Here is a 23,399-nt window from a genome sequence, read left to right on the forward strand (position 1 = left end):
TATCTACTGGAGAATGTAAAGTAGGTTTTTTAGCCTATGCTGATGATATAGTACTACTGGCCGAATCTGAAAGTGAATGTTGTTGAATTGCCTTAACAGTTGGTGTTTGAAGAACGATATGTCTGTGAACTATTCCAAATCTAAAGTTATTCATTTCCGTGGTGCAAGAGTGAAAAGAACAACCGAGGTTTTCAAGTGTGGCGATGAATATATGGAAATAACGGAGAAATATACATATCTGGGAATACTACTCACAGAGCACTTAGATTACAAGAGAATGGCTGAGGCGTCAGCAAGTTCGGCTAGCAGAACGCTAGGGCTTTTCATAGCGAAATTCAAGCTTTTACGTGGCATGGAGTTTGGGACTTGACTCAATGGTGTGGTCGGTGACTGAATACGGAGCTAGCATTTGGGGTACATACAACATGTCATGCATAGAAGCTGTCCAGAACCGAGCCATGAGATACTTCTTAGGGTTGAGACAATTTGCGCCAAACAACGCTGTTTCCGGAGACATGGGCTGGGACCCGACCACAGTGCGACAGTGGGGGTCAGTCACCCGACTATACATGCGCCATAGGAGAATGGACCATCAGCGTCTCAACTACAAGATATTCAAGTGGAGTCATCAATGGGCAATAAGACGAAAATCCAACTGGACCTTCCGACTACACAAGAAGTTACAGGAATCAAGCCTAACTCACATTATACCACTGGACAAAGTATATGGAAGTCAGTACATTGTGAATACCATCCAAGATAAGACTATGCAGCAATTTAAAGAAAATTGGAGGAATGAGGTTTCACAACAGGAAGGAAAGAGAGGAATCGGCGGAAATAAGCTAAGAACATACAACAGTTTCAAGGAAGGTTACGAAACGGAGTATTATGTTCGAACCCCTATGCCGAGGAGATACAGGTCGGCTTTAGCCAAGTTCAGGAGTGGGGTGGCGCCCCTCAAAGTAGAGACTGGACGCTACACAAACACGCCCCCAGATGAAAGAATATGTCCATTTTGTGCTGATGGTATAGAAGACGAAGAGCACGTATTACTAAGATGTCCTAACTATGAAACCGAAAGAGAAGAACTGTTAAGAAAATGTTGCGATGTTGAAGACGATTTTAAGAAGTTCGATGATCCGAGATAAGCCAGTTTTATCCTATCTTCCCAAGATGTGATATATTTAAGTGCCAAAACCTGCTATAACAATTTATCTTTATTCTTAATTCATGGTTTTACTTTAATATGCATTGTAGTTTATGTACCTTTTATTTATATTTTAATATGCTATTTTTATGAAAAGTCTCTCGTAACCCTGTATAGGGTGGCTCGTTACATTTTATACTTGTATACTTTTACATATGATATGTATTTGAGATATAATTTTTTGTATTTTAAAAGTATGTATAAATCATTGTAATGAGGTGAGACTATAATAAACTGTCTGTCTGTCTGTCTGTCTGTCCGTGGAGCTTGGAGTATGGGTGAAGTTTCATACCAAAGGGAAAAAACAGTGCATCTGAGATCTGTTCATGATATTGTTGAAATCCTTGTGCAACAAACAGGGTGGGATATTGGATGGGAGGAGTGAAGGTGAATAAGGTCAGAGCCCGTGTGTATATATCAGATTAATTGTTTTATGTTTATTTGCCATAAGAGTGTGTCTGTGATAATTATATAAGATATTTTTCCCCATGGTTATATGAGTGAAACAGACGACATTTCACCAGCCATTTCACCAGAACTCTCAAGCATTTCATCGCTTTGGAACCAGTTTCATATATCATTATCACTGAATTTTGTTGTGCAGTAATTTATATTGAGTTTTAAACTTAGTTAATTTTGTGATACATTTCTTGATTGTACACCACTTGTTGGTATGTTTGTTAGTTTCACAATTTCTTTGTCGTACAGATTTCTGGGTTAACATAATATTTCAATTTGGGAATCGACATGTAACAATTTAATGAAAGAGAACTATGGACGACATAGGATAACATGCCATATTGCGTACCCCTTTTTTCTAAAATGACACCTGACGGCTTGTGGGAGACAGGATGACATGCATGCACCATCTGGTAGCCCTGGGAACTTCCATTACACGTGGCAAGTTACATCACTTTACATCGGGAGATTCTTTGTAACAGGTTTGATTATCGAATATTTGTAATTGAACAGGGTGGATGTTGGACGGGTGGGATTATGGATGGTAGGAGTGAAGGAGAATGATGTAAGAGCACGTGTGTATATATCAGATGATGTTTTCATGTTTATTTGTAATACAAATGTATGTGTTAGGGTATCATGGTTATTTAGAGTAGGGGTGTGGTATTAGGGTATGCTTTTTACATTACCAGTGATTCAGGCGGCTAGAAATACGCATATGCTATATCAATTATGTAGACGGCTATATATTAGGGTATGCTTTTTACATTACCAGTGATTCAGGCGGCTAGAAATAAGCATATGCTATATCAATTATCGGTGATGTAGGCGGCTATATATTAGGGTATGCTATATCAATTATCAGTGATGTAGGCGGCTATATATTAGGGTATGCTATATCAACTATCAGTGATGTAGGCGGCTATATATTAGGGTATGCCATATCAATTAACATTGATGTAGGCGGCTATATATTAGGGTATGCTATATCAATTATCGGTGATGTAGGCGGCTATATATTAGGGTATGCTATATCAACTATCAGTGATGTAGGCGGCTATATATTAGGGTATGCTATATCAACTATCAGTGATGTAGGCGGCTATATATTAGGGTATGCTATATCAATTAACAGTGATGTAGGCGGCTATATATTAGGGTATGCTATATCAATTATCAGTGATGTAGGCGGCTATAAATAAGGGTATACTGCATCAATTATCAGTGATTCAGACGGCTATATATTAGGGTATGCTATATCAATTATCAGTGATTCAGACGGCTATATATTAGGGTATGCCATATCAATTATCAGTGATTCAGGCGGCTATATATTAGGGTATGCTATATCAATTATCAGTGATGTAGGCGGCTATATGTTAGGGTATGCTATATCAATTATCAGTGATGCAGGCGGCGATATATTAGGGCATGCTATATCAATTATCAGTGATGTAGGCGGCTATATATTAGGGTATGCTATATCAATTATCAGTGATGTAGGCGGCTATATGTTAGGGTATGGTTAATTAATTATCGTCATAAGTCATGCCTTAAGTTTCTAGAAATATTTGTCTGATAATAATGAATGATTATGATCACAACTTTAACGATGATTATGATCACAACTTTAATGATGATAATGATCACAACTTGAACAATGATTAATGATGATTATCATCAAAACTTTAATGATGATTATGATCACAACTTTAACGATGGTTATGATCACACCTTTAACTATGATTATGATCACAACATTAAAGATGATTATGATCACAACTTTAACTATGATTATGATCACAACTTTAACGATGGTTATGATCACAGCTTTAACGATGATTATGATCACAGCTTTAACGATGATTATGATCACACCTTTAACTATGATTATGATCACACCTTTAACTATGATTAATGATGATTATAATCACAACTTTACCATGATTGTGATCACACCTTTAACTATGATTATGATGATATTTCTCACAATAATTATTATCACAACTTTAATGATGATTATGATGATAGCTTTAACGATAATTATGATGGCAGTTGAAACGAGATTATTCACAAAACTTAAGATCATAATTTTAACGATGATTATGATGATGTGTTTGATGTTTATCAAAATTTCGACTTAAATGATGATTATGATCATAATTTGAACGATGAGTATGACAACGTAAACGATGGTTATGATGATAATTTTAAAGTTTATTATGATAATAACTTTAACGACGATTATGACTACTTTAACGATGATTATGATCACACAACTTTCACAATGTTTATGATGATATTTTTTATGTTTATAATGACAACAACTTTAACGATCATTAAGATGATTATTTAAATGTTTACGATCATGACAACTTTAATAACGGTTATGATGTTAAGTCCCACCTGATTATGATCACAAATTTAATGAAAATTATAAAGATAGCATAAACGATGATTATGATAACAACTTTAACGATGACTATGACAACTCTAACGATGAATATGATGACAACGATTATTATGATGGCATTTTAAACGATGATTATGATCACAACTTTAACGATGACTATGACAACTCTAACGATGAATATGATGACAACGATTATTATGATGGCATTTTAAACGATGATTATGATCCCAACTTTAACGATGATTATGATGATAATTTTAATGATGATTATGATGATAATTTTAATGTTTATAATGATGGCAACTTAAATGATGATTATAATCACAACTTAAACGTTTATTATTATCACTATTTTATCGATGACGGTGATAACTTTCACTATGATTACAACTTCAACGATGATTATGATGATAAATTTAATGTTTAAAATGATGACGACTTTAGTGAATATTCTTATGACAACTTTAACGATGACTGTGATGACAACGTAAATGATGACTATGGTCACAACTTTAATGATGATTATGACAACTTTAACGATGATTGTGATGACAACTTTAACGATATATCCCTGCCCCGCTTTGGGCGGGCTCGCCGACTCCCCTTGGGACGAAACTGGCGTGTGCCGGAGTGTCCCAGAGTGTTTCAAACCCGTTTCCGACCTCGTGCATGTTCGAATCCTCAAAGGGTTTGCTTGTACCAACGCCATCACAAGTAAGGCAATCCTTGCGGCATATCGACGATATGAACTTGGCGTGCGCCAGTGTGTCCCAGGGTGTTCTAAATCCATTTCAGACCTCGTTCCTGTTCGAATCCTCAAAAGGTTTGCTTGTACTAATGACGTCAAACGTTTGTCAGGACATCAGTGCTACGAAATTGGAATGTGCCGGAGCGTCCCAGTGCGTTAAACCTATATAACGTGAACGGGTCTTCCCTCGACGCTTTTCCTTGAACTGACGTGGCATAGTATTGCCCACTGATGACCTGACCTAACCTGCAGATGGTTATCACTGTCCTAGAAAACTGAAAACAAGACTTCGTCCATTTAAAGTATTGGGTTTCCTTGGTGGTTGGGTGGCCAAATGTTTCCGCTGTTTCCTTCGAGGCTTTGAATCTCAGCCAAAGCAATATACCCAGGTCCCTACCTCAATTCGCAAATATTAAAATTATCAGGATTCTGCTTAAGGGCCATGGACACCTGCGGATGATTTATCTGTGCAGGGCTGTAGGGTGTGTAGGGCTGTAGGGTGTGTGCAGTGCTGTAGGGTGTGTAGGGCTGTAGGGTGAGTGCAGTGCTGTAGGGTGTGCGCAGGGCTGTAGGGTGTGTAGGGCTGAAGGGTATGTGTAGGGCTGTAGGGGGTGTGTAGTGCTGTAGGGTGTGTGCAGGGCTGTAGGGTGTGTGCAGTGCTGTAGGGTGTGTAGGGCTGTAGGGTGTGTGCAGTGCTGTAGGGTGTGTGCAGTGCTGTAGGGTGTGCAGTGCTGTAGGGTGTGTGTAGGGCTGTAGGGTGTGTGTAGGGCTGTAGGGTGTGTGTAGGGCTGTAGGGTGTGTGTAAGGCTGTAGGGTGTGTGCAGTGCTGTAGGGTGTGTAGGGCTGTAGGGGGTGTGCAGTGCTGTAGGGTGTGTAGGGCTGTAGGGTGTGTGTAGGGCTGTAGGGTGTGTGTAGGGTTGTAGGGTGTGTGCAGTGCTGTAGGGTGTGTAGGGCTGTAGGGTGTGTGTAGGGCTGTAGGGTGTGTGTAGGGCTGTAGGGTGTGTGCAGGGCTGTAGGGTGTGTGTAGGGCTGCGCGGTGTGTGCAGGGCTGTAGGGTGTGTGTAGGGCTGTAGGGTGTGTTCAGTGCTGTAGGGTGTGTAGGGCTGTAGGGTGTGCAGGGCTGTAGGGTGTGTGTAGGGCTGTGGGGTGTGTGCAGGGCTGTAGGGTGTGTGTAGGGCTGTAGGGTGTGTGTAGGGCTGTGGGGTGTGTGTAGGGCTGTAGGGTGTGTGTAGGGCTGTAGGGTGTGTGTAAGGCTGTAGGGTGTGTGCAGGGCTGTAGGGTGTGTAGGGCTGAAGGGTGTGTGCAGTGCTGTAGGGTGTGTAGGGCTGTAGGGTGTGCAGGGCTGTAGGGTGTGTGTAGGGCTGTGGGGTGTGTGCAGGGCTGTAGGGTGTGTGTAGGGCTGTAGGGTGTGTGCAGGGCTGTAGGGTGTGTGCAGGGCTGTAGGGTGTGTGTAGGGCTGTAGGGTGTGTGCAGGGCTGTAAGGTGTGTGCAGGGCTGTAGGGTGTGTGTAGGGCTGTAGGGTGTGTGCAGGGCTGTAGGGTGTGTGTAGGGCTGTAGGGTGTGTGCAGGGCTGTAGGGTGTGTAGGGCTGAAGGGTGTGTTCAGGGCTGTAGATTGGGTGCAGGGCTGTGGGGTGTGTGCAGGGCTGTAGGGTGTGTGCAGTGCTGTAGGGTGTGTAGGGCTGTAGGGTGTGTAGGGCTGTAGGGTGAGTGCAGTGCTGTATGGTGTGTGTAGGGCTGTAGGGTGTGTAGGGCTGTAGGGTGTGTAGGGCTGTAGGGTGTGTGTAGGGCTGTAGGGTGTGTGTAGGGCTGTAGGGTGTGTAGGGCTGTAGGGCTGTAGGGTGTGTGTAGGGCTGTAGGGTGTGTAGGGCTGTAGGGTGTGTGCAGGGCTGTAGGGTGTGTAGGGCTGTAGGGTGTGTAGGGCTGTAGGGTGTGTAGGACTGTAGGGTGTGTGCAGGGCTGTAGGGTGTTTAGGGCTGTAGGGTGTGTGTAGTGCTGTAGGGTGTGTGCAGGGCTGTAGGGTGTGTGCAGGGCTGTAGGGTGTGTGCAGGGCTGAAGGGTGTGTTCAGGGCTGTAGATTGGGTGCAGGGCTGTGGGGTGTGTGCAGGGCTGTGGGGTGTGTGCAGGGCTGTAGGGTGTGTGCAGTGCTGTAGGGTGTGTAGGGCTGTAGGGTGTGTAGGGCTGTACGGTGAGTGCAGTGCTGTATGGTGTGTGTAGGGCTGTAGGGTGTGTAGGGCTGTAGGGTGTGTAGGGGTGTAGGGTGTGTGTAGGGCTGTAGGGTGTGTAGGGCTGTAGGGTGTGTAGGGCTGTAGGGTGTGTGTAGGGTTTGAGGGTGTGTAGGGCTGTAGGGTGTGTGCAGGGCTGTAGGGTGTGTAGGGCTGTAGGGTGTGTAGGGCTGTAGGGTGTGTAGGGTTGTAGGGTGTGTGCAGGGCTGTAGGGTGTGTAGGGCTGTAGGGTGTGTAGGGCCGTAGGGTGTGTGTATGGCTGTAGGGTGTGTAGGGCTGTAGGGTGTGTAGGGCTGTAGGGTGTGTAGGGCTGTAGGGTGTGTGCAGGGCTGTAGGGTGTGAAGGGCTGAAGGGTGTGTGCAGTGCTGTAGGGTGTGTAGGGCTGTAGGGTGTGTGCAGGGATGTAGGGTGTGTAGGGCTGTAGGGTGTGTGCAGTGCTGTAGGGTGTGTGTAGGACTGTAGGGTGTGTGCAGGGCTGTAGGGTGTGAAGGGCTGAAGGGTGTGTGCAGTGCTGTAGGGTGTGTAGGGCTGTAGGGTGTGTAGGGCTGTAGGGTGTGTGTAGGACTGTAGGGTGTGTGCAGGGCTGTAGGGTGTGTGCAGGGCTGTAGGGTGTGTAGGGCTGTAGGGGGTGTGCAGTGCTGTAGGGTGTGTAGGGCTGTAGGGTGTGTGTAGGGCTGTAGGGTGTGTGTAGGGATGTAGTGTGTGTTTAGGGCTGTAGGGTGTGTGTAGGGCTGTAGGGTGTGTGCAGGGATGTAGGGTGTGTGTAGGGCTGTAGGGTGTAAGATGGATTGTACTGAACCAAAACCTCATCTCAGGTGTGGCAGCGATATGTTGAATTGTTGTCAGTCAGCCACAACCATGCGATGGACAACCTCCACTTTCTACCAGACGTGGCATCTTTATGTCGATCAGCGACAGGATCATCTTTTGCGCTACTTCTCCCTCGCTTATATTCATCAGTCCATTTCGTAACAGTTGAACATGTCACCAGTCATCCCCGAGCGGGCTTCAATACTTTTGTACAGGTCTGTTGCTGACATACCCTCTTGTTGCAGGTACTTCGCGTCAGCTCGTTTCTCAGCTAGCTGTAATTTCGCAGTTCTGGCATTCCTGTCAAATTCTCTTGTTGACTTCTGGAAAAGAGATGCAGTTAGAAGTCTATAACGTGGTGTCTTCTAAGACACGACACTCTTCATATACACGTTGAAACTTCACATTACATGAAAAAATATTTGTGGGACGACAAACCTGTCGATTTAACGTTCTGATGTTTGTTGACGTTGTATGACGATGATGAGGGTCACTTGCCCCGTCAGTATGATAATGGTTCCACAGTCTTGTAATGCTGCTTTCCGATTTAACTACTACTTTTTTTGCAGAGTAAATTTCAACCAATACTAAGCTTTGCTAGACAAGTACTGATACGATGACGTGGCTAATGAACGTATCACAATAGGAGCTTTTTATTGATGCACGCGTCATGACGCCACTTTTCAATGGCTGTGACGTCATGACGTATGATGACGCGACATTGTGCTAGCTATGCGCTCATGACTGCGCATATAAAGAAGACTAGTGTTGTCTCATTGCTCTTGCTCTTTCTCACTCACTCTCTCTCTCTCACTCTCTCTCTCTCTCTCTCTCTCTCTCTCTCTCTCTCAGACAGGACCTGAGAGCGGTAGACAGACACACAGAGAGAGAAGATGTTGTTTGTTTTCTATGTTTTGTGAGACGGAGAGGTCCGTGCAGGGGACTGTAGCATTGACGCACTTCACGCTATGGAAGCCAGGATGGACATGTTGACAAAAGAGATGCAGTTATCAGTCTGTTACTTGGTGTCTTCCAAGACACGGGGACCTTCATATTCACGTTGAAACTTCACATTACTTAAAGCAATATTTAGGCTACGAATTTGACGATTTAAAGTTTTTGATAACTGTTCAATCGTTGTATGACGAAGATCCGGTTAAATACGATGCCACGAACAGACAAAGGTTTTAAATATCTCCAGCTTCTTTTCATACGCGAATTCCCATAGGTCAACTACTGTGAATCTTCTCTCGTAATATTCGATTATTTACAGGCCACTGTCATGTAGATGGAATGCGGCGTTTAAACAGAAATACACTAACATTATTCACACTCCTATATGTTCGGATCGTTTACACAACACACTGGATACTGGATACACTGGATACTTGATGGGTGCAGCAGATATACGCTTGGTACTCGCAACAGCTGGCAACACAGTATACTTTCATGCAACAACTGAAACCTAGAGTCTCCAGATTTGTAGGAACAATCTCATCATGGTGATGTCACAATACAAAACAACAGTTTCACAACTGAGGAAATATATTGTGTTTAGGTATATATTATGTTAAATTTATTGACAACGTCTTCATGACATACACAGATCATTTATTCTTCAAGATGTGTCTTATTTATTTTACCAAATATATCAGAACATTGTTTCCGAATTTTATGCTAAGATAATAAGAACTATGAACTCTCTTTATTCTAATATATAAAAGCGACAAAATCCTTTCCATAATCAGAGTTCTTTGTGTTCTTCCGACAAGAGCGTGAGCATGTGTTTATGAATACATCACGCGTTACCTTTGAAGCGTACGTAAAATATCTATTTACATCCATGCAGAGGCTTGACAAATGCTTGTCCGGACTTTTCTATATAATGACAAAGTTGACGACGAAATTAACAGATAAGTTGTTCTTTGGGATTTGTCTATATAATGAACATAATGGAAGACAAGATTTTCAGGTAAACCATATCATCGTACAATGTCTTAGGTGATCACACTAACTACACAACCCGTTAAGATCCGGGTTAGAGTAGGTCTTCAGCATCCCATGCTTTTCGTAAGGGGTGACTGGTTAGTCCATAACAGCGGGCATTCAAGGGTTGCGTAGGATATCAGCCCTGACAGTGAGGAACCGTTCGAGGTGTCATTCTGACAGATCTGCATCGTCGGCTGCGACGTCATTGGTATCGTCACGGAGGATGACCACAACTGCGATGGAGACAAGTTTGGTTCAGTGACGAGTCACGTTTTATACGCCGCGAGGAACGTTATGATTTCGTCTACCATCTCCTACACTGGTAGAGCAGACTTGGTGCAAGTTCTTGGGAGTTTAACGGCACAACGCTACACGAACGAGATCTTCAGGCACACGTCCTTCCCATAATGCAACAAGTGAAACCCACAAGACAATGCCTTGCCTCCGGTGGCAAGATTGACAGCAGACCTTTTTAGGAATTACAACATCCAGGTCCTGCCATGGCCCTCCAGGTCTCCAGATTGTATCCCAAGAGAGCTCATCAGCAACAACCACAGAACCTCCGACAGTTGGCACAAGCACTGCAGGCAGAGTGGGTGAACATTCCCAAGGCCACAATTCGGGATCTGATTGCGTCAACAGGACGACGATGCATGTCAGTTTTGGACTCTAATGATGGCTATACAAGATATTGAGAACAGATGACCTTCACCTTTCACTGTTCCATGTGTGTCATGTGTAACCTGGGTCTATGACAATGACGTTTACAAATTTTGAACGATCGCTTACATCTGTTGATTATTTGTATGATATATAACATATACATCACTTTGGCGTTTCTAGTTTTGGAGAGTATGCGAATTGCCGCTAAGGGTGGGACCTGGGTTTATCGCTTTGATTAAGATTCAAAACCACGAAGCAAATAGTGGAAACATTTGCAACACATGTACAGCCACCAAAGAAACACGGTAGCGTCAATGGACAAAGTCTTGGCTACAGTTTTCGAGGACAGAGATAATCATCATTGACTATCTGCAACGAGGTCAGACAATACTATGCCGCGTCAGTTGAGAGACGCTATGAAGAAAAAACGTCGAGGGAAAACCTGTTCAGGTGAACTCCTTTTTTCAGCACGTTTCAGTGCAGTGGCTGCAACTGTACCCCGTACTCGCCTGACCAGCCTCCCTGATGGTGTTACCTCTATCTCAAGGTGAAGACTTCTGTTGTGCGCAGGGATCATGGCTGAAGCATCGCTCGATAGTATCGATTCAGGGAGTTTATATTGTATCGATTCAGGGAGTTTGTATTGTATCGATTCAGGGAGTTTGTATTGTATCGTTTCAGAGAGTTTATATTATATCGTTTCTGAGAGTTTGTATTGTATCGATTCAGGGAGTTTGTATTGTATCGTTTCAGAGAGTTTGTATTGTATCGTTTCAGAGAGTTTGTATTGTATCGATTCAGAGAGTTTGTATTGTATCGTTTCAGAGAGTTTGTATTGTATCGTTTCAGAGAGTTTATATTGTATCGTTTCAGGGAGTTTGTATTGTATCGATTCAGAGAGTTTGTATTGTATCGTTTCAGAGAGTTTATATTGTATCGTTTCAGAGAGTTTGTATTGTATCGTTTCAGAGAGTTTGTATTGTATCGATTCAGAGAGTTTGTATTGTATCGTTTCAGAGAGTTTATATTATATCGTTTCTGAGAGTTTGTATTGTATCGATTCAGGGAGTTTGTATTGTATCGTTTCAGAGAGTTTGTATTGTATCGTTTCAGAGAGTTTGTATTGTATCGATTCAGAGAGTTTGTATTGTATCGTTTCAGAGAGTTTGTATTGTATCGTTTCAGAGAGTTTATATTGTATCGTTTCAGGGAGTTTGTATTGTATCGATTCAGAGAGTTTGTATTGTATCGTTTCAGAGAGTTTATATTATATCGTTTCAGAGAGTTTGTATTGTATCGATTCAGGGAGTTTGTATTGTATCGTTTCAGAGAGTTTATATTATATCGTTTCAGAGAGCTTATATTGTATCGTTTCAGAGAGTTTGTATTGTATCGTTTCAGAGAGTTTGTATTGTATCGATTCAGGGAGTTTATAATGTATCGTTTCAGGGAGTTTGTATTGTATCGTTTCAGAGAGTTTGTATTGTATCGTTTCCGGGAGTTTGTATTGTATCGATTCAGGGAGTTTATAATGTATCGTTTCAGAGAGTTTATATTGTATCGTTTCAGAGAGCTTATATTGTATCGATTCAGGGAGTTTGTATTGTATCGTTTCAGAGAGTTTATATTGTATCGTTTCAGGGAGTTTGTATTGTATCGTTTCAGGGAGTTTATATTGTATCGTGTCAGGGGGTTTGTATTGTATCGTTTCAGGGAGTTTATATTGTATCGTGTCAGGGAGTTTATATTGTATCGTTTCAGGGGGTTTATATTGTATCGTTTCAGGGAGTTTGTATTGTATCGGTTCAGGGAGTTTGTATTGTATCAATTCAGGGAGTTTATAATGTATCGTGTCAGGGAGTTTATATTGTATCGTGTCAGTGAGTTAATATTGTATCGTGTCAGGGAGTTTATATTGTATCGTTTCAGGGAGTTTGTATTGTATCGTTTCAGGGAGTTTATATTGTATCGTTTCAGGGACTTTATATTGTATCGTTTCAGAGAGTTTATATTGTATCGTTTCAGGGAGTTTGTATTGTATCGATTCAGGGAGTTTATAATGTATCGATTCAGGGAGTTTATATTGTATCGTGTCAGGGAGTTTGTATTGTATCGTTTCAGGGAGTTTATATTGTATCGTTTCAGAGAGTTTATATTGTATCGTTTCAGGGAGTTTATATTGTATCGTTTCAGGGAGTTTGTATTGTATCGTTTCAGGGAGTTTATATTGTATCGTGTCAGGGAGTTTGTATTGTATCGTTTCAGAGAGTTTGTATTGTATCAATTCAGGGAGTTTATAATGTATCGATTCAGGGAGTTTATATTGTATCGTGTCAGAGAGTTTGTATTGTATAGATTCAGGGAGTTTATATTGTATCGATTCAGGGAGTTTATATTGTATCGTTTCAGATAGTTTGTATTGAATAGATTCAGGGAGTTTATATTGTATCGTTTAAGGGAGTTTATATTGTATCGTTTCAGATAGTTTGTATTGAATAGATTCAGGGAGTTTATATTGTATCGTTTAAGGGAGTTTATATTGTATCGTTTCAGATAGTTTGTATTGAATAGATTCAGGGAGTTTATATTATATCGTATTGAAAACAGAACGTGTGAACAATTTTTATTCAGAACGATCTTCTAAGTGAGGAACTTATCGATTTACCAACGGATGTGACATGAACAGGCGAAGACATGATTGTGATATCATATTTAAGAAATAAACGACGAGTGGGAGATGTTTATCGTGCAATTAAACGCTGCAAGAAGAATAAACCATGAGGGCGCAGCATCTGAATCTAGAAAATTCAAATCTATATTTGTACAAGAGTGGTTTAAAAAGATATTCTGCGGTTGTAACATGTGTTTTAAACAAACTAAAGTACTGACATTTTGACTATAAAGCTAACAAACAATACCACTGTTGTATGTACGTGTCTTCAGAAATCTTCAGGACAATCTACTTTTTGTCTTTGGCAAGCATAACCTAAGCCTAAATCATTAATGAGCTTATTAACAGAAGAAACCAAGTTTTGGTTTCTATTTTTGTCATACAATGCCATCATTTCATAACACTTTCTTGGGTTCCTGTCATTTGGCATCCTTAAAAACCTTAACCGGTACTTTATGACTTTAATTTGTGCACCCTTTCCATCAATTCTAGCTGATGTGCGCCCCAAACCTCAGCCCCATATAGTAGAGTTGGCTTTATTTATGTGTCAATATTTTTAAAATAGATTACAATTTACACCCTCAGTACATCTGAGACGTTTTAGTAGCCCATAGAGAATTTTCTTTGCATTCTGTGTTGAATGAAACTCCCAAGATAATTAAATAGAAAATGTACTCCCAAATATTTATAGCTTGTTACTACGTCCAGATAACTGTCTTTGTATAACAATTTCTCCCTTTTTTGATAACATACCGCCCTTTATAAATACAATAACTTTGGTCTTTTTTGTGTTAACACTTTAAAGATATTTTTCATGAAACTGATCGTTTGATGCAAGCCAGCCTCCATACAGCTTTACTTATGATTTATTTCTCGTTTAAAATCACATTGGGATTTCAGAGATGCTACCCTAATTTCTATTCCTGGGTGTCGTTGTACAAAACACCCTTAGTGCAAAGATCGCTTCGTACAACGGCACCCAGACCACTTGACATTGAATTCCGCCCCTCACCGCTATCATTGCGTAAAGTACCAAACCCAGAATACATCCACAGTACCTTAGTCTTGTCTTCTGTGGAATTCCAGGTCAGAATAGGACCCCAATACCCCATGATTGTCTCCATCTGTGTACCTCATGTATGTCTCTCTATGTATATCCTTGGTCAGGATAGGTCTCCAGTACCTCATGAGCATGTATGTCTCCATCTGTGTATTCTGCGTCAGGGTGGGTCCCCAGTACCCCGTGATTGTCTCTCTATGTATATCCTGTGTCAGGATAGGTCCCCAGTACCCCGTGATTGTTTCTCTATGTATATCTCTGTGTATTCTGGGTCTAACTAGGTCCCCAGTACCTCATACATGTCTCCATCTGTGTATTCTGGGTCTAACCTGGTCCCCAGTACCTCATACTTGTCTCCATCTGAGTATTCTGGGTCTAAGGAGGTCCCCAGTACCTCATACTTGCCTCCATCTGTGTATTCTGGGTCTAACTAGGTCCCCAGTACCTCATACTTGTCTCCATCTGTGTATTCTGGGTCTAACTAGGTCCCCAGTACCTCATATTTGTCTCCATCTGTGTATTCTGGATCTAACTAGGTCCCCAGTACCTCATATTTGCCTCCATCTGTGTATTCTGGGTCTAACTAGGTCCCCAGTACCTCATTTTTGTCTCCATCTGTGTATTCTGGGTCTAACTAGGTCCCCAGTACCTCATACTTGTCTCCATCTGTGTATTCTGGGTCTAACTAGGTCCCCAGAACCTCATACTTGTCTCCATCTGTGTATTCTGGATCTAACTAGGTCCCCAGTACCTCATACTTGTCTCCATCTGTGTATTCTGGGTCTAACTAGGTCCCCAGAACCTCATACTTGTCTCCATCTGTGTATTCTGGATCTAACTAGGTCCCCAGTACCTCATACTTGTCTCCATCTGTGTATTCTGGGTCTTACTAGGTCCTCAGTACCCAATGTTTGTCTCCTTGTGAAGACTTTGGGTCAGGATAGGTCCCCAGTATCTCAAGCTCGTCGTGTGATATCAGTAGATTAGGGATCGATTGTCAGATTGTTCGTTGCTTCAACAGCTTACAGTAAAGCACGCAGATTGGGTAAATATGTGTATTTATTATTTATACATAACGTATGGTATATGATTTCACATAGACAGAAACAGTATGACGTAAACAACTGGACGGGCATTCTTTGATGGCGTCATGTTATCGTTGACGTCACGATACTTCTTAAACTTAAACAAATTATGTTATATATCTCACCCATATTGCCTTATCTCGATATATTCTTATGTCTAACAGTCGTATCGTGCGATGTATCTTCTGATGTTACAATACTACACAGCATTAGATACATAAACATGTTGCCACGATGCAAATTCTCTTGGAAATCTCATGAACGTTGATGGTCGGTCATCATATTTCTAATGTACCGTTTCCAGAAAGGTAACATATTCCTTGAAAGGAAATATCTTTTTCAGAAAGGTAATATTTTCCAAGAAAGATAAAATTACATTTACCCAGAAGAAAACATTTGTAGAAAAGGTAAAATGTTCCTTGGGAAGTGATATTTTTCACAGAAAGTAACATGTGTCAGAAGGGCAACATACGGTGATCTCATGCATGCATGGGACACACATGTACATGAAGTTAGCCCACTTACATGTGAGATGCTTCATTTGTTTAATTATCTTATCTGGACAGTCACGAATCTCAAAACTGTGGCTCAGCTAACTTATATACAGAGTAACCATCGACGTGTACATTTGCTACATGATATATACTGCCATATTTTGGACATATTGTAGTTATCAATCATAATCACATTTGCTCTAGAATAAATATTAGGATATATTTAGTGCAGGATTGACTGACTATACTCAGTGTATAACAAAGTTTATACTATAGCTAGATGTGACTGTGTACATGTATTCATGCAACTCTCGATACTCCGGGGGCATGTTTGCTAACAAAATTGTCCAGATTAAACTTGTTAATTTATAAACATCAATGAACTATTGCCATATTTAAATGTGCATTCAATAATGTAAAGTCTAACTACTGATTACAAAACAGGCGTGATTATGTGCGTCCACAATAATGAATCTCAAAGATGAAACAATTTCTCCCGGAAGGCGAGATTGCCATGGTAACCAGATGAGACAGTATAGGTCTTTCACAATTAAAGTTTTCGTATCTGTAAGAACAGTTCTGCTGCGACCCGCGCCCACTGCAGATCACAATACATAGGACGAATTTGACCATCCATCACAAATTTTAAATACTCCAAAGTTCAAGAGGGTAAAGAAGTGGGCGTCTCTGTCTCCGACTTCTCAGCAGATTGTGACGACTGTTCATTGTTCGTGTCCTGGCTGCCCTTTCGTTCTTGACCTTGACTTTGACCTTCGTGGGACTCACTTTCAACATTAGAAGAACCAGTCACATCACTTGGAGAGTCAACATCGTTCCCTATGCCTGTTTGAGGTACCCCAGAGCTGGTTTCTCCTCTTTCTGCAACCGTTTCACTGCCGCCATTCTCTTCAGGGCCAAGCTGGGGCTGGGTGTCCTGGTTTGAACTCATGGAACCTTCTCTCACACTATCTGTGGGTGCATCCTTCGGTCCACTTTCATCATTAGCAATTTGATCAATGCTTTCTTTGACCTGTTTGGTATTTTCGTCTGCCTCTTTGACAGAACCATCTGCTGCTTTACGATTCTTCTCTGTCTCTTTAGCATTGATGTCTTCTTTGGTTTCTTCATCAACCATCGTTTCCACTGGTGTGGAATCCGTAGTATCTGCTGCCTTATCATCTGTTGCTTTGTTGGTATCGTCTGCTGCCTTATCTGTTGCTTTGTTAGTATCGTCTGCTGCCATCTCAGTGTCGTCTGCTACAACAAGTACAATGTCCGATTTCTCCTTCTTCCGTGGAGTGTCCTCTGTCTGTTTGCTGCCGAGGTCGAACACTTCAGTAACGAGGGTAGCTGAGGACACCCGCTTCTTCGTGGCAAACTCCAGCATGTCCTGCTTCACTTGCTTCATGGCAGCTTTCCCTTCCGGTGACAGAGTCTCAGATACCTTGAATCTCACGCGCCGCAACAGGATACGCTGAAGCTCCCAGATCTCCTCTGATGAGAGTCCCGTGAAGCGTTGCAGCGTCTCCTCGAAGGTCGACACGTACTCATTGAGCTCCGCCTCCGTCATCTTGTCCGCCATATTGATTGCGTGACCCGTCTGAAAGAAACAACACGGGGTGATGAGACAGTTTAACATCCTCGATTATCCAGGGTTTATATCTCAATTTCATAACGCTCAAAACCCCTGCACATCCTTTTTAAACACCCATTACTTGCCATACACACAACACTCGTTACTCGCCATACACGCAACACTCATTACTCGCCATATAGGCAAAACTCATTACTAGCCATACATACAAAATCCATTACTCGCAATACACACAACACGCGTTACTCGTCATACACACAGCACTCGGTACTCGCCATTCACGCAACACTCATTACTCACCAAATAGGCAAAACTCATTACTCGCCATACACACAACAGTCATCACTCACCATACACACGACAGTCATTACTCGTCATACACACAACACTCGTTACTCGCCATGAACACAAAAATCATTACTCGCCATACACACGACAGTCATTACTCTTCATACACACAATACACTCATTACTCGCCATACACACGACAGTCATAACTCGTCATACACACAACACTCGTTACTCGCCATACACACAACACTCGTTACTCGCCATACACACAACACTCATTACTCGTCATACACACAATACTCGTTACTCGCTATACACACAACACTCGTTACTCGCCATACACACAATACACTCATACACACGACAGTCATTACTCGTCATACACACAACATTCGTTACTCGTCATACACACAACACTCATTACTCGCCATACACACGACAGGCATTACTCGTCATACACACAACACTCGTTACTCGCCATACACACGACAGTCATTACTCGCTATACACGCAACACTTGTTACTCGCCATACATGCAACACTCGTTACTCGCCATACATGCAAAACTCATAACTCGCCATACACACAACACTCGTTCCTCGCCATACACACAACACTCGTTACTTGCCATACATGCAAAACTCATTACTCGCCATACACACAACACTCGTTCCTCGCCATATACACAACACTCGTGACTCGCTATATACACAAAGTATTGGTTACTCGCCATACACACAACACTCGTTCCTCGCCATACACACAACATTCGTTCCTCGCCATATACACAACACTTGATACTGGCCATACACACAACACTCCTTACTCGCCATACATACAACACTCATTACTCGCCAAATAGGCAAAACTCATTACTCGCCATACACACAACAGTCATCACTCACCATACACACGACAGTCATTACTCGCCATACACACAACAGTCATCACTCACCATACACACAAAAATCATTACTCGCCATACACACGACAGTCATTACTCGTCATACACACAATACACTCATTACTCGCCATACACACGACAGTCATAACTCGTCATACACACAACACTCGTTACTCGCCATACACACAACACTCGTTACTCGCCATACACACAACACTCATTACTCGTCATACACACAATACTCGTTACTCGCTATACACACAACACTCGTTACTCGCCATACACACAATACACTCATACACACGACAGTCATTACTCGTCATACACACAACATTCGTTACTCGTCATACACACAACACTCATTACTCGCCATACACACGACAGGCATTATTTGTCATACACACAACACTCGTTACTCGCCATACACACGACAGTCATTACTCGCTATACACGCAACACTTGTTACTCGCCATACATGCAACACTCGTTACTCGCCATACATGCAAAACTCATAACTCGCCATACACACAACACTCGTTCCTCGCCATACACACAACACTCGTTACTTGCCATACATGCAAAACTCATTACTCGCCATACACACAACACTCGTTCCTCGCCATATACACAACACTCGTGACTCGCTATATACACAAAGTATTGGTTACTCGCCATACACACAACACTCGTTCCTCGCCATACACACAACATTCGTTCCTCGCCATATACACAACACTTGATACTGGCCATACACACAACACTCCTTACTCGCCATACATACAACACTCATTACTCGCCAAATAGGCAAAACTCATTACTCGCCATACACACAACAGTCATCACTCACCATACACACGACAGTCATTACTCGCCATACACACAACAGTCATCACTCACCATACACACAAAAATCATTACTCGCCATACACACGACAGTCATTACTCGTCATACACACAATACACTCATTACTCGCCATACACACGACAGTCATAACTCGTCATACACACAACACTCGTTACTCGCCATACACACAACACTCGTTACTCGCCATACACACAACACTCATTACTCGTCATACACACAATACTCGTTACTCGCTATACACACAACACTCGTTACTCGCCATACACACAATACACTCATACACACGACAGTCATTACTCGCCATACACACAACATTCGTTACTCGTCATACACACAACACTCGTTACTCGCCTTACACACGACAGTCATTACTCGCTATACACGCAACACTTGTTACTCGCCATACATGCAACACTCGTTACTCGCCATACATGCAAAACTCATAACTCGCCATACACACAACACTCGTTCCTCGCCATACACGCAACACTCATTACTCACCAAATAGGCAAAACTCATTACTCGCCATACACACAACAGTCATCACTCACCATACACACGACAGTCATTACTCGTCATACACACAACACTCGTTACTCGCCATAAACACAAAAATCATTACTCGCCATACACACGACAGTCATTACTCGTCATACACACAATACACTCATTACTCGCCATACACACGACAGTCATAACTCGTCATACACACAACACTCGTTACTCGCCATACACACAACACTCGTTACTCGCCATACACACAACACTCATTACTCGTCATACACACAATACTCGTTACTCGCTATACACACAACACTCGTTACTCGCCATACACACAATACACTCATACACACGACAGTCATTACTCGTCATACACACAACATTCGTTACTCGTCATACACACAACACTCATTACTCGCCATACACACGACAGGCATTACTCGTCATACACACAACACTCGTTACTCGCCATACACACGACAGTCATTACTCGCTATACACGCAACACTTGTTACTCGCCATACATGCAACACTCGTTACTCGCCATACATGCAAAACTCATAACTCGCCATACACACAACACTCGTTCCTCGCCATACACACAACACTCGTTACTTGCCATACATGCAAAACTCATTACTCGCCATACACACAACACTCGTTCCTCGCCATATACACAACACTCGTGACTCGCTATATACACAAAGTATTGGTTACTCGCCATACACACAACACTCGTTCCTCGCCATACACACAACATTCGTTCCTCGCCATATACACAACACTTGATACTGGCCATACACACAACACTCCTTACTCGCCATACATACAACACTCATTACTCGCCAAATAGGCAAAACTCATTACTCGCCATACACACAACAGTCATCACTCACCATACACACGACAGTCATTACTCGCCATACACACAACAGTCATCACTCACCATACACACAAAAATCATTACTCGCCATACACACGACAGTCATTACTCGTCATACACACAATACACTCATTACTCGCCATACACACGACAGTCATAACTCGTCATACACACAACACTCGTTACTCGCCATACACACAACACTCGTTACTCGCCATACACACAACACTCATTACTCGTCATACACACAATACTCGTTACTCGCTATACACACAACACTCGTTACTCGCCATACACACAATACACTCATACACACGACAGTCATTACTCGTCATACACACAACATTCGTTACTCGTCATACACACAACACTCGTTACTCGCCATACACACGACAGTCATTACTCGCTATACACGCAACACTTGTTACTCGCCATACATGCAACACTCGTTACTCGCCATACATGCAAAACTCATAACTCGCCATACACACAACACTCGTTCCTCGCCATACACACAACACTCGTTACTTGCCATACATGCAAAACTCATTACTCGCCATACACACAACACTCGTTCCTCGCCATATACACAACACTCGTGACTCGCTATATACACAAAGTATTGGTTACTCGCCATACACACAACACTCGTTCCTCGCCATACACACAACATTCGTTCCTCGCCATATACACAACACTTGATACTGGCCATACACACAACACTCCTTACTCGCCATACATACAACACTCATTACTCGCCAAATAGGCAAAACTCATTACTCGCCATACACACAACAGTCATCACTCACCATACACACGACAGTCATTACTCGCCATACACACAACAGTCATCACTCACCATACACACAAAAATCATTACTCGCCATACACACGACAGTCATTACTCGTCATACACACAATACACTCATTACTCGCCATACACACGACAGTCATAACTCGTCATACACACAACACTCGTTACTCGCCATACACACAACACTCGTTACTCGCCATACACACAACACTCATTACTCGTCATACACACAATACTCGTTACTCGCTATACACACAACACTCGTTACTCGCCATACACACAATACACTCATACACACGACAGTCATTACTCGTCATACACACAACATTCGTTACTCGTCATACACACAACACTCGTTACTCGCCATACACACGACAGTCATTACTCGCTATACACGCAACACTTGTTACTCGCCATACATGCAACACTCGTTACTCGCCATACATGCAAAACTCATAACTCGCCATACCCACAACACTCGTTCCTCGCCATACACACAACACTCGTTACTTGCCATACATGCAAAACTCATTACTCGCCATACACACAACACTCGTTCCTCGCCATACACGCAACATCCATTACTCGCTATATACACAGAGTACTGGTTACTCGCCATACACACAACACTCGTTACTTGCCATACACGCAACATCCATTACTCGCCATATACACACAGTACTGGCCACTCGCCATATACACACAGTACTGGTTACTCGCCATACACACAGCACTCGTTACTCGCCATAAACGCAACATCCATTACTCGCCATATACACACAGTCCTGGTTACTCGCAATACATACAACACTCCTTACTCGCCAAACATGCAACACTCGTTACTCGCCATAAACGCAACATCCATTAATCGCCATATACACACATTATTTGTTACTCGCCATACACACAACACTCGTTACTCGCCATAAACGCAACATCCATTACTCGCCATATACACACAGTACTGGCTACTCGCCATATACACACAGTACTAGTTACTCGCCATACACACAACACTCCTTACTCGCCATACACACAACACTCCTTACTCGCCATAAACCCCATACCATTAATCGCCATATACACACAGTATTTGTTACTCGCCATACACACAACACTCCTTACTCGCATACACACAACACTTGATACTCGCCACATACACAGCACTCGTTACTCGCTATACACACAACACTCCTTACTCGCATACACACAACACTTGATACTCGCCACATACACAGCAATCGTTTCTCGTCATACACACAACACTCCTTACTCGCCATACACACAACACTCGTTACTCGCCATAAACCCCATACCATTAATCGCCATATACACACAGTATTTGTTACTCGTCATACACACAACACTCGTTACTCGCCATACACACAACACTCGTTCCTCGCCATATACACAACACTTGATACTGGCCATACACACAACACTCCTTACTCGCCATACATACAACACTCATTACTCGCCAAATAGGCAAAACTCATTACTCGCCATACACACAACAGTCATCACTCACCATACACACGACAGTCATTACTCGTCATACACACAACACTCGTTACTCGCCATAAACACAAAAATCATTACTCGCCATACACACGACAGTTATTACTCGTCATACACACAATACACTCATTACTCGCCATATACACACGACAGTCATAACTCGTCATACACACAACACTCGTTACTCGCCATACACACAACACTCGT

General features: G+C 42.4%; 1 protein-coding gene across 6 annotated transcripts in view; it reads right to left on the reverse strand.

Moving 5' to 3' along the window:
• Positions 1-15,284: 15,284 nt before the first annotated feature.
• LOC124151359 overlaps positions 15,285-23,399 on the reverse strand; it is a 29,553-nt gene continuing 21,438 nt past the window's right edge. For all 6 annotated transcript variants that reach the window (XM_048384774.1, XM_048384776.1, XM_048384775.1 and 3 more), the window contains one exon: positions 15,285-17,422. In XM_048384774.1, the coding sequence (XP_048240731.1) occupies positions 16,484-17,404 (921 nt within the window). In that variant the 5' untranslated portion in view covers positions 17,405-17,422 and the 3' untranslated portion in view covers positions 15,285-16,483. The remainder of the gene's footprint in view (positions 17,423-23,399) is intronic.

This window comes from Haliotis rufescens, unplaced genomic scaffold (assembly GCF_023055435.1).
Source record: "Haliotis rufescens isolate VD_foot unplaced genomic scaffold, xgHalRufe1.0.p SCAF_50, whole genome shotgun sequence".
In the NCBI taxonomy this organism is placed as follows: Eukaryota; Metazoa; Mollusca; class Gastropoda; order Lepetellida; family Haliotidae; genus Haliotis; species Haliotis rufescens.